Source organism: Rhododendron vialii, chromosome 9a (genome assembly GCF_030253575.1).
Source record: "Rhododendron vialii isolate Sample 1 chromosome 9a, ASM3025357v1".
NCBI lineage: Eukaryota > Viridiplantae > Streptophyta > Magnoliopsida > Ericales > Ericaceae > Rhododendron > Rhododendron vialii.
Window position 1 is genome coordinate 34,897,694 of NC_080565.1, and position 13,245 is coordinate 34,910,938.

General features: G+C 39.8%; 1 protein-coding gene across 1 annotated transcript; it reads right to left on the reverse strand.

Moving 5' to 3' along the window:
* Positions 1-5,435: 5,435 nt before the first annotated feature.
* On the reverse strand, positions 5,436-11,175 carry LOC131299836 (F-box/FBD/LRR-repeat protein At1g13570-like). Its single transcript, XM_058325407.1, has 4 exons — positions 11,125-11,175; positions 6,588-7,463; positions 6,340-6,495; positions 5,436-6,160 (listed from the first exon to the last, which is right to left on the reverse strand). The coding sequence occupies exons 1-4, from the start codon at positions 11,173-11,175 to the stop codon at positions 5,822-5,824; spliced, it is 1,422 nt and encodes a 473-aa protein (XP_058181390.1). The 3' UTR covers positions 5,436-5,821.
* Between the last annotated feature and the right edge of the window lie 2,070 nt (positions 11,176-13,245).

A 13,245-nucleotide genomic window follows, 5' to 3' on the forward strand; every position in this document is an offset into this window, starting at 1 on the left:
TTTTCTTTTTTTTGTTAATTTCAAAACAGAATTTGTGGCTTTGCTATTGAACCACAGATTTTGTAGTCACTATTTTAAAATTGTTCAATACGCGTTGAACATGCCGCATGGCTTGTCAGATTATTTAGCATAAGTTTCTCGGACTCGTGGAGTGCGCGCATGTCCTAAATAAAATCAGAGAGAGAGAGAGAGAGGAAAAGATAGGGACCCGTAGGAATCTGCAGCGAATAGAAATCCCCATTCAGGGGCAAACTGTAAGAGTCGGTACTCTGGGAAAGTAATTGGAACCTCATCAACGAGGAATTTTTTGGCGCCAGCTGGTTATATCTCACGTGGTACCCACTTGGTACATCCGGACCGTCCAATACACTTTTGGACGGCTAGGATTGAAATCTTCTCTCCTCTCATCCCAACACTTTCTCTCATTTTTCTCTCTCCAAATCCGAGTCGTCCAAAAACGCAATAAACAACTTGGATGCGCTGAGCGGGCACCATGAAGTACCCACTCGACACTGAAAATTTTTCCAATTTTTCCCTCATCAACACTGACATAATTACTTTTTGGAAAATCCAATCAATTACAACGTAAGGGAATTCTTAACTAGAGTTCTTCAAAAGATAACATACCGTAAACCTAATGAAAAAATATGTACAAGATTTTGAAAACTAACTAAATCCTCAAATGACAATTAAGTCACCTAGAATGGGGGGAGAAAAATTTACATAAATACCAACAGCAAAGAAGTGTACAAAACAATTGGAAGATGTATACAACGAGCCTCAATAGTTACCAACACAACAACACAATGTATTACTACAAAACTTCCACGACGAAATATTACTGATTGCCTACAAATACACTCAAATCGTAAAGAAAATTTCTTGAAATAAGCAAGACGTTTTCAACCGGTGATCCTTCCTGACTTTGGAGCTCCCACGCATAGCAGTACCTCAATCACAGATTTGAAATGCTTCGTCAGTCCTTTGAGCATCACTTGGACAGTGCACGCCTCATTCAATAGATTCGAATAGTTGCAATGCTTCATCAATCCTATGAGCATCACCCGATACCTACATTCATACAAGAATAATCCGTAAGGCAAAACAATTCATCTTGTAGTGCCTCTAAAACAAAATTATCTTATCACATAAACATTCCTCAAATTCCACACATACAGATCAATACCCAAACAAAAATATTCAACACATATAGATCATTACCAATCTATGCGACAAGCTTACAGAAAAAAACTAGAAAGGGAAAACAAAAAATTGCTACTGAATTCAAGTTACAGATATAATCGATCATTGATGTTCAAGTCCTTAAAATGTAAAGATTTAATCTTAGGTGGATGCATAGGATTGCCATCGGTAGCTTCTTTACTCAGAGGGATAAGAATAAATTTGCTCGCCTACCAAACAAACCTCTGCTTGGTCCAAGTTTACTTGGTAGGAAGCAAACATAAAGCGATGTATAGAGATATATACATTGAACAACAGCAAGAACACAAGAAGGAAAAGAACCAGTAAAATATGGATCCATGGATGCCGCAAATGAAGGCCTGCTGGAAATAGATGCACTGCGAATGCAATAAATTGAATAGATACAACCGAGAGGGGACGAGAAAAGCAGCTGGAGTCACATAACAGCAAGTGTCAAATTTTGGTTGTGACAGAGAGGACACAGAAACTCTCAAAGAAAACAGACCCAAAAAACCAGTATCAGCAACTGTAAGAGGTAACAACGAAAAGGACTTCCAAAATTGACAAATTAACCAAGCACACCAAAAAATAAAACACCCCAAAACTAACTCGCAAACGGAACTGAATATTGCCGAGCATAAGAGAACTTTGCAAAACAAAGAACTATACGGGAACAAGCCAATGAAAATTACGCAACCAATGTTCTGCACATGTGGGCGATAGACAAAGAAGACGAAAAGAGAGCACGAAAGTATCGAAGATAAAACGAACAAAAGGCATGTACCATGTATGTGCGAGCCTTGGGGGGGGGGGGGGGGGGGGGGGGGGGGGGGGGGGGAAGAAGGCGAAGGAAATATGGCGAGTCACCTTTTTCGATGAAATCCACGAAAGAACCAGCGCAAGCTTGGAAGATGCAAACGGATGAACAAAAGTTATGGGGTACCAGTAATGCAGGCAGAAAGTACAAATAAATCAATGGATGAAATTCATCTCGAATCCCGCGAAGCAGCCAGATTATGCCAGGTCTATACCACTATAGGCACGGAGAGAATTACGATTATGCCCACCAATAAATCTCTATGAACGAAAGAAGCAAAATTCTCATTGGAGTTAATGAGCAACGACGGAAAACGAAGGGAAAAAGTGCGAGGGTAATTTTTTGCATCAAAATAGATGAGAATTTTACTGTTCAGAAAACCTAAATTCATTGGTTTATGTATCTTTTGTTTTTTATTCAGCTAAAAGAATTGGAGGATAAAATTTAAATTTTTGGTTCCTTTTCTGGTAGTTTCTTTAAGTTTCACACGAAAGATTACCCAAAACACGCACAGTGCACATATTTTCGATCCCAAGTTTTGAGATTTTTCAGCTTCCCACGAACCCTTTATATTGGTGCAATGAATTCGATCCCAAGTTTTTAAACTCAATTCGTGCTATGTTGCATTGCATATTTTCGTTCATGTTGTCTATGAAATGTGTTCATATCTAGGAAGACTTGGATGAAGCTGAATGCTATTCTGATAACATTCTGACCTTTCTTTCATACATTCTACCCTACTTTTTGGTGAATACAGAGATGCGCGCAAGAGCTGAGAATGAAATCCACGGCTACTGTGGCAGACTCGAGACCTTCAAAAAAGTTGACTGCTGACCGGATGCAAGGGAAAAATGGACCTTTAAAGAGAGTGTAGTCCCCTATAACTGCTACATCATCTCCAAACAGCAACAAACAGCTTCAGTCAAGAAAATCTTATTAGTGAAGGTTCCCTTGGTCGTGTTTATAGAGGAAAATTTCCTAATGGAAAGGTGAATTGATGTGCTTTAATATGCACCCTGAAAGTTTTTGTTCGTTCATTACTATATTGTTTTCTGTTTTTTGGACAAGTATGGTTTGTGGTTGCTTCAACTAATATGGGCTTATCAGCATTTATAAAATGGTGAACCACTTCCATAGCTTAGCTAGCTTAGTGGAGTGGGCAATGTGTTTTCCCATTGTCCTTGCAGGCTTGCAGCGACAATATGGCAACACATAGGTTGCTATCAGGTTCTGAGTTTTGTCTTGAGCAATAGCGAGGAATCAAAGTTAAGGATCCATTGTGGTCTCCAAGTGACATTTTTGGAACTGAACAATTTTTGTTGCTTCATCCTTTCTTCTAGCCTCTAGGATCTTTATAATTGCATTTCAGAAGTTCAGTCATTACCTCTGTACTGTCTATTTTTCACCGGCTGGGTCTTCGATAAACAAGGGTTGTTTAGGTTTATTCCTCTGTGTGTGTATGCGTAGTCTGATATGCGCTGAATTTGGTTTGGTTTGGTCGTGCGATCTTTATTCCTGTGCTTGTGTGTATGCGTAGTCTGATATGCACTGAATTTGGCTTGGTTTTGGCTGTGGGATCTTTATTCCTCCGCGCATGTGTGTATGCATAGTTTGATATGCGCTGGATTTGGTTGTGGGATCTTCATGAGTTGATTTGGGCGAGAGATCTTTTAGTGTGTAATATGTTGCCCTTTTCAACAAGACCTTAGAGTTTTCCTTTTCCTTGGAAATCCTTATGGAATGCAGTATTTGATGGTATATTTCGAGTTCTCTGCGTCTGCTATGTTTGAGGGTTTTGGGGTTTGTTTTTGCGTCCTGGTTTTTTTTTTGTGTGCTCACATGGATCATGATCTGGTCTACATTGGGTTTGGTACGGTGTCCATTTTCAGATATTTGCGGGCTGTTTCTTATGAAATAATCAAATCCTTATGTGGGCGAATGAGTGTTGATGTTGTGTTCCAGCTTTGAATTAAAACTTGGCCTCTGCCTTTTGCCTCCGGTGCGTGATGAGTTGGTTTTGCTTTCTTCTGCGTGGTTATGCTTTGGAGATCCTTTGAATGCTGTTTGTTTACTGCAGTTTTGAGAATCCGCTGTGTTGATTCCAGATTGTAATTTTACAAAAAAAAAATACTGACTGCGGGTTTTGATCTTGCACAAATTTACTGACCAATTTATGATTGTATCCATCCATTTCTAATTGTTTGTTTGGGATGGGATGTAGATGGTTCTTCGAGTGCCTTTGATTCGGTACAATTACAAGAAAAAAATGGTCATCATTATGAGCCAATGCATAGACTATACCGATCAGTTTTCAGCCTCTCTCTCAAGGCTATGATAGAAGTATATGGGGTATTCATAAAGAATGGGAGTGTAAGGCCAGGCCAATTGAGGTCGTTGATCACGAGTTCGGTGACGGTTGGCAAGTGTTCTCCGCTGAACACAACTTGGAGCCAAACTTGGCAGATAGGAGAAAACAAACTTTGTGAGGGATTGCCACTTTTATAGTTGCAAGATAAGATACGATACCAATAAATACGATACATGAGTGTGTATCAAATTTTTGCTTCTCTTTTAAAAATGTGTGCAAATGTTTTAGAGTTGTCAAACGGGCGGTGCCGTGCCGTGCCGTGTCGGGCCGGCCCATTTATTAATCGTGTCATGCTATGTCAAGTCCATTTCTAGCTGTGATGTGTCGTGTCGTGCTGGTCCCATTGTTACATCTTGTTGTGTCGTACCGTGCCGTGTAAATCATGGAATGCCGTGTCCGTTGCGAATTTCGTACCGTGTCTGCCTTTTTTTATTTATTTATTTATAATAGTATAATTTTGAAAATATTTGTGAGATTAAATTCTTTACACCGCCGGTGTAAACATTTGTTTCCTCCAAATCAATTATATTGCACCATGTCGCCATGTTTTATTGATTGGGACCACTGTTTTGCAACGTGGCGCAATGTAATTGATTTGGAGGAAACAAATGTTTACACCGACGGTGTAAAAAATTTATTCAAATTTCATGACGACTATCTTCCCATGGAAATTCTGTTCGCTTCCCTGCCCAGCCCAAACCCAGTCCACTGCCCCCCGTTGCCACCTGTTGAAAATTTGAAATGCAATCAACAGGTGCAATCGTAATTACGAATTTTTAGTGTAGCTTTTGAACCCATGGGTTCGCTTGAACCCCTCGGTATAAGGTAGAGCCACCCAGAATCTAACCAAACCCACAGACTATAAATTAGAAAAATCAAACCAACACATAATATCTATAGAACCAAATCAATCCAAACCCTTATGATACGGTTTGGTTTGGATTTTGAACCCCGGTTAACTTGAAATAGAGGTATCATCTTCCTAAACTATTTAAAGTATACTTAAAATTATAGAGATAAATTAAACTTATAATAAAACCTAGTAGATTGGAGTCAAATTGCGATGTCATAAAAATGTCACATAATAATTTCACGAATTCATAGAACTGAGAATGATTCTTGGTCAAAGACATGACCATTCCGAGCAGGATACCTGCGCCTTGCTCCCAACCTAGGAAAAAAACTTACACATACGCTCCTCTCAGTCATAGGAGAGCTTATTCCATGAGGAGGGCTAGGTACAAAGAAAATTTACCCGAAAAGGCAAATCAATGATACAGGTGCACTTCAAAGTGAATCTGTACTATTAATTTGCTCTTTCAGGATAATTTTCGGGTGAATTTTCTTTACACTTAGCATTTCTCTTATTCCATTCCTCTGGTCAATGATGCCCCAACACCTCAATCCACCATTCATGTAGGGTCCGGCCATAATCAGAGTACTACTAATTTTACTCTTGGGGGTACCTTTCTTTGTAGCTGCCGGGCACACTTTCTAGCTGCTCGTATTTTGGTGTCTTCGTAAGTTAAGCCCATTGCAACAGCAGAGGGAGCAAGAGGATTGATAACCAACTTATCGAGTGAGACAGCCATAACAAGCCAGTACAAAAGAAACTCAACTTCATCCGGACGTCCACTAAAACCAACCAACTCCACCACTTTAAGGCATCGGTGATGATATTCTGGAGCAACCCTCGCATATCTATCATCATTAATGGGCGTCGCCGAGATTACTTCCGAATGATCGAGGCAAGGAGGAATTGCTGATTGATACTGCCATAAAGAAAATCAAATCAGAAATTCTCTTTTTCTTTTAATATTGCCTTCACACATGGGCTTTTACCCAACAAAAACATGCTGTTATGTGCAACATATCCTAGTACCAGCCATATAACTGGATCACCAAATCAGTAAATTTAACCGGGTGCACACAGCAGAGTAAGAAGACTCACCCGCACCGTCAATGTGGACAACAAAGGGCACGCCCTAACCAAAGGAGTGTAGAAAATGAGGTTTTCTCCACGTATTTTGCGCGATTCCAATTCCAATTGCTTTAGACAACGTAATTCAGGGTAGGCAGGGGGGAACGCTATATACCTCCCAACACCCTGACCAAAAAGTAAAGGCGTACATAAGGAACGGAAGTTAGGCATCCTAAACTGGGAAAAAACAAAAAAAACAAAAAAATGTTATGACATACCTGCAACGGCCGTGTTAATTTAAGCCTTTCCAGTTGACGCATATAGCTCAAATGATCTGTGGGTTGGTGAATTACTGATTCGGCATAATCTCCACTGATGCATAACTCCGAAAGAACGGGAACATTCCTAAGAATTACCTTTGAAACTGGCCCAAAATACGTCAACGACAACGATGCAAGATTTGCAGCAGAAATATCCAAATCTTCCAAATAGCAGCTGGAGATCTCTAAGCATTTCAATTTGAGTGATGGACCAGCAACTTTCAGGTTCGTAAGATGGTCGGAGCTCATCACCTGCAACTGTTCGAGGAGAGGGCAGTTGCCCAAAAAGTGCTCGATGACCTCGCCAGTGATGTTAACACATTTCAAACAGAGGGTTATGAGGTGACAAAATCCGAACAGTTGCGGGTGAGTATTTGAAGTCCTCGAGCATAACTTTTCCACACTTGGAAAAGCATACCACCGGTACAAGCACGACCTATTGCGTTCCAAGTCCAATTCAAGCCTTTTTACTCCCTTTTGAAATGCAAAATTAACCCAACTGTCGAGGTCGCCATAATAAGCACCGCGGCTTTCTTCTTTCGGATAGAAGCGGATTATAAATTCATCTAAAACAAATGCACCCAGGTGTAACTTTAGAACTTGATTCACCCGCCTCGCGTACCAAGGACTGCAGATGTTTACCCCTTCGTCGCGCGATTTCCAAGCACCGAAATTCAGCTTGGTGGTGAGAAATGCCCACAGGTGTCTCCAGCTGCGCGAGAGGACACTAGTTCTTCCGGCTTCCTCGAGGGTCAAGCGAGACAGAATGGCACCAAGGATTTCCCTTGGCAATTGACTAATCCAGTCCACTCCTCCAAGTAGTTCTCTCTTTGCCTTCACGAACCATGCAATGCAATAAACACGAACACAAATGGCATAAAATTCAGCAAAAAAAAAAAAAGAGTCTTTACCAAAGTTCCTCCTACTCTCTACATAACCAAGGCCAGCCCAACGCTTTCGGCATCCAAAATAGTCCAATTTTCAGGGGCACTCTAATATTTTTCCTATTTGGGTTTGATTAGGACTCTTTTTAAGCCTAATAAAATAAAATAAAAATGTAAATTAGAGGAATGAGTTGAGTTCGGCTCCTCTCCAGTTCCAGAAGAATTGGAGGATCCTCCAATTCTACATTCAAAGCTCAGGATTAATCTTTTAACTAATCTATTTTTTCTTTCCTGATTTTAACTCACGTGATACTCTACGGGCACCCAATTATCTTTGTTAACCCTTTCTCTAAAGTATTTGTCTCTTACCCAGGCTCTTACCCATCATGTGTTCCTTTGTCAACAAAGTATCTCTTTTTTTTTAAAAAGGGCTCATTTTTTGGTAAAAAGTTGCTACTGATTGAGGGAACATTCTTGGTGGAGCCAACGAGGGATCGTAGTCTCGATGCTAATTTACATTTTTCGATCTCTGTTTGGATTTCAGATTTGTGAAGCCTCATTCAATTCTAAACATAAAAAATAAAAATAAAAATTACAAAGGCTTCATAGAAGATAAAAGTTCATCCATCCAACCTATGAAAAAGCACCACCACTTGAGTACTGAAGGGAAAACCTTAGATAATGAAGGGAAGTCATATTAGGTAATTGGGTGCTCATTGAGTAGCACTTGAGGTAAAATTAGGAATGGGAAAGAAATAGATAAGTTAATGGATTAATCGTGACCTTTGGATGTGGAATTGGAGGATCCTCCAATTCCTATGGGATTGGAGAGGAGCCGGATTCGAATGAGTTAGTCCAACCCACCATACCATAAGCTCAAGTGCCCAACCACTAAATCCCCAAAATCAGCGAATAACACCTCCCAAAAATCGTTTCCCCACAAACCCATCCCAAAAACTTGACAATCTCGTATTTTGTGTTCATATGTAATGATTAGTAGAACTTTGTATTGATTTGGCTTGCTATGAAAATTATTAAGTATTAATTCTTTAAGGTTACACTTTTTTTTATTAGACCTTGGACACTAAAATTCCTTGGGCCAACCCTGGACATAACAACAGGATAACAGGAAGGGCTAAGGAGTATTACCCTCTTTGGCAGATGAGAAGTGTAGACCGCCGCCCCTCGCCGACGAGAAGAATAATAAGAGTTCGCTTTTTCCACTTCGTAACTTTGAGCATATTTAGGATTGATAACATAGTAGGGACTACTTTTAAGCTGCAGATGATTCTGCACAATCCATTCTCTTCTTCTTTCTTCCTCCATCCAAAACCCTTTTTTGTTGAAATCGTTTTCTTTTTTATGTATGGTTTGATGTTGATTGTTGAAGAAGATGGTGGAACAGGACTATATAGTAGGGTTTGATAAGGGAGAAGAGTTTCAATTAAGGAAGAATACTTGTTTTTGTATATATTAGTAATAACAAAAAATTGAGCTAGCTACCTAATACATAAATATGGATTCAATTAATCTTCTGTCTAAGATTTGGATTCCTATTGCCGATTACTACCAAAGATGCAAAGCAGATCAATTATTCAATAGTTTGGGAGTATCGCTCCGTGATACTCCGAACCACTTTACAACCACACATTTCTATGGAGTCTATACACTTAGTAGTGGCCCTACAGGAATATGTAATTGTATAGTGGTCCGGAATATCATGTGACGGTACTCCCGAACTATTTTGTAATTTCACCTAAAATATATAGATGCTAAAGTGGCTCGGAAATTGGTTGCATTACCACTCTTAAAACCATCCAAATATATATGGCTATATGCTATTCTTTTCTTCTTTTTTCGGGACTATATGCTGGAGTATTCAAAAATTTACCTTTATATGTAAACATTAATTACTCCTCTTTCCTTATGAATGGATTGTAAAAGGAAATAAACTACATTAGTCAAGAATTAGCCAAGAATCCTAGCCCATCAATTTAGTTACTCCTCTTAATTTCTTTGTGAATGCATTGCAAAAGGAAAATACATTAGTCACGTGACTCACGTCCACCAATTGGAATACCAATTAGTTATTCTAATTTCCTAATGGGTTCTAATTTCCTATATATTCTCCGTTTCCAAACAAATTTAAACACATAAAGCTAGAGTTTGCAGATGGACACATATGACCAAAAACATTCGATTTATTCACTATATGGCTCCATTTGTTTCGATGTAAAATGTTTTACAATGTAAAATATTTTCCATGTAAAATGTTTTTTCAGAAAATAAACTTCAAACTTTTATTTTTCGGTGTTTGGTTGGCACTTGAAAATATTTTCAGAAATCAACAAAATAGTGTAAATAGAGAGGGGGAGAGCTTAAACGGTGGAGAGACATGAGATTATTGGATTTGAACGTGGATCAGGACTGACGATTGAGAAAACTGAGCAATGAGAATTACAGTGGAAGGTAGCGAGTTCATTTCGAAAAATAACTTACGGAATATTTAAGGGTAAGTCATTTTCATCAAATTGATGAAAAATATTTTTTCTCATTTTTTATACAACCAAACAACAAAAAATAAGTTAAATATTTTACGTCCAAACAAATGGAATGGAGCCTATATATCTCTTCTGTGTCAATCCAACTCTGAAAGAGTAGAATAAATGAGTTATATGGATCATTTCATATTTTGATAGCGTTGTTATGCATGTGATCTCTTACACACAAAAAATTAACATTCCAGGTTTTAATAATATTTGTCATGTAATACCCCTGCCCTTTAATACTTTGTAGGTCATCTCTACAAATTATACACACGCTTCTATCTCGGCCGTCCAATGAAGTTTTGGACCGCCCAAATTTGTTCGGCTGTTTTAAAGTGTGAAATGACTAAAATACCCCTCGGCAACTGAACAGATCTGGGCCGTCCAAAACTTCATTGGACGGCCGAGATGGTGCACGGGCACCACGTGGCCTGTGCCCACCCGGCACTGAAAATTTTCTCCCTCTTTTCACCCCAAATAATGAGAAGTTTTTCGGTGCCGGGTGGGCACGGGCCACGTGGTGCCGAGCACCATTTCGGCGTGTTTTAGACGGCCCAGATTTGTTTGGGTAAATTTTTAGTGTGAAATTATGAAAACAACCCCTCAAGCCCAAATAGATTTGGATTGTCCAAAACACGTTTAGTTGGCCGAGATGCGTGCTCGGCACCACATGGCCCGTGCCCACCCCGCACTGAAAAATTTATCCCAAATAATAAAGGATAAAATGTACTCCCTCCGTTTCATATTGAGATTTCCATTTTCTCTTTCTTGCTATTTTTCAAATAAAAAAATCAACTACTTCCGTGTACAGTATAATTTTTTGAATTTTTTCGCACCGTATTAAAGATCTCGATTAGTACTTCAATTTGGTGAAAAAAATTCAAAAAATTATACACGGAAGTAGTTGATTTTTTTATTTGAAAAATTGCATGACTTTTCATTGTTGACTCTCAAGATGAAACAGATGAGTAGTTTTTCAAGCCTTTTCTCTGTGTACATTTGTATGCTCTCATTTTAGGTGGTTATGTATTTGTAATATATTCTATGACATATTTATGGCATCACAGTTTGATTCCAATCAACCGCAGTTGAACCAATGTTCCATCTGCCCGCCATGCCCGGTCTATTTGCCGATTTGCTCACCGGTCCAATTTTCAAAACATTGGCTAAAAGAGAGAATATTGAAAGTGAAAAAGTTAAGCAAAAAACTCTCTCTCTAACTTTCCTCTCCCTTCTCTTTTCCTCTTGCGCCGCCGTTAGGTTTTTTCTCCTGGGGTGGGGGGCAGACCCCGCCCCTGTCTTTCTCCCCTCTCCTTCCCTCTTCCCCCTCTGTCGTCTGGTTTCTTCCTCTCCGGTTTGGAGGTTGTAGCGTTGTGTTGTCCGGTGGGTGGGTCTCCGGCGATGGCGGGTGACTTTTCCTGTCCGACTCCTCCTCACCCTCTCTGATCTGGTTTGTGGGAGGTCGGCAGCAGCGATGGTGGGCGTTAATAATCGAAGAGGTAGGGTTAGGGTTTGGTCCGTGGTCTTTCGGCTTGGTCCGGCTTTTCTCTTTTCTTCCACCGGCTGGGTTTTTCCCAGTCCGGTTAGTTTTCGGTCTGGTTTCCCCAGATCCGAAGGGAGTGGTGGTGGGCGAATAACGCTAGCTTAGGGTTTGGTTCTTTTGTGTCGACTTCGGGCTTGGTTCTCGGAGAAGACGCTACTCCCGGGCTTTGCCCGTGGAGAGGTTTGTCAGTTTCAGCTTTGGGATTGAACAGGTAAGCTGCGGTGCCTCGTTTCATCGGCCGTCGTGGTCATGGGTCGTTCAGAATTTTAGCCCAGGAGGATTTCTTTTCCGTTCGTCGTGCCCGGAGCTCGTCGTGACAGCGAAGGCTTGCCGGAGTTTCTTAGCTCCATCGCTTTGGTTGTGGTCCGTCCTAGCATCTGATGACGTCGGGCGTGCATCCTACAGCCAGAGCAGGCCGGCGTGCTTTTTGGGGCTTCTCAAGGTGGCGCGGCAACCGACCTGCTTGTGTTCAATCTGTTTCCATCAGTGCTTGGTTGCTGTCTTTGTTCAGGTTTCTTCGCCTACCCGAGGCAGTTTGGTGGACAGATTTTATGCGCCACGTGACCCGACCCTTTGAGGCGGTGTGGAGGGAGCTTAGGCTCGGCATAGATCTAGAAGCTAGCTTGTCTCTTTATCCTTGTGTTTTCATGTATTTTTTCTGTGATGGGTAGTTTGTAGATTCCTTTACATTGTATTCGGATGGTTTCGTTGTAAGTGCCGCTTGGCTTTATTGAAATGAATTTCGGATCCAAAAAAAAAAAAAAAGTGAAAAAGTTTATTCGGGCAGCTATTAATACTCCAATCCATCGCCCTATTCCTTCACGGCCAAGTCTAATTTCCCTAGTTTTCTATCCAGGTCATTTAATTTCCGAATCTAATATATTTGGTTTTAATAAGTTTAACTTATCTTTGTAATTTTAAACATTTTAAATAGTTTATGAAGATGATACTTCTATTTCAAGTTAATCGGGGTTCAAAACCGAAACCGAACTGTATTGTAAGGGTTTGGATCGATTTGGTTCCTATAAATATTATGGGTTGGTTTAGTTCTCCAAATTCATAATCCGTAAATATTAATTTGATTCTTGGCAGGGGTGACTCTACCCTTATACCGTGGGGGTTCAAGCGAACCCCATGGGTTCAAACAATAAACTAAAATTTTGTAATTTTTTATATGTAATTTGATTGTTCTCCAATATTGTCGGCACCGAATTACTCTCATGGAGCCAAAATAAACAAAAAAAAAAAACTCCAATAAATTTGCAAATAAGTAGATAATATAGCTCACCAATACCAAATAAACTAGGCCTGCTAAATTTCCAACCAAAATAAATTATTATTTTATATAACCTTTTTATATAAAATTTCGCTTTACATTTTTGTCACCGCTACAAAAATCCTAAAACTGCCTCTGATTCTTGGTATACTATAAAACTGAACCAATCCGATACATGCTCACCTCATGAAACTCGAACATAGGCCAACTATTTTCTCGTGAAGTTTTCAGCAATCCTTCGTAAGCTAGCCAGCCCCATCAAAGAAAATGCAACAGGAAGAAAATATTAGAATAAGAGAATAAATTATTTAGACCGCCGGTGTACACATTTGTTTCCTCCAAATCAATTATATTGCGTCACGTTGCA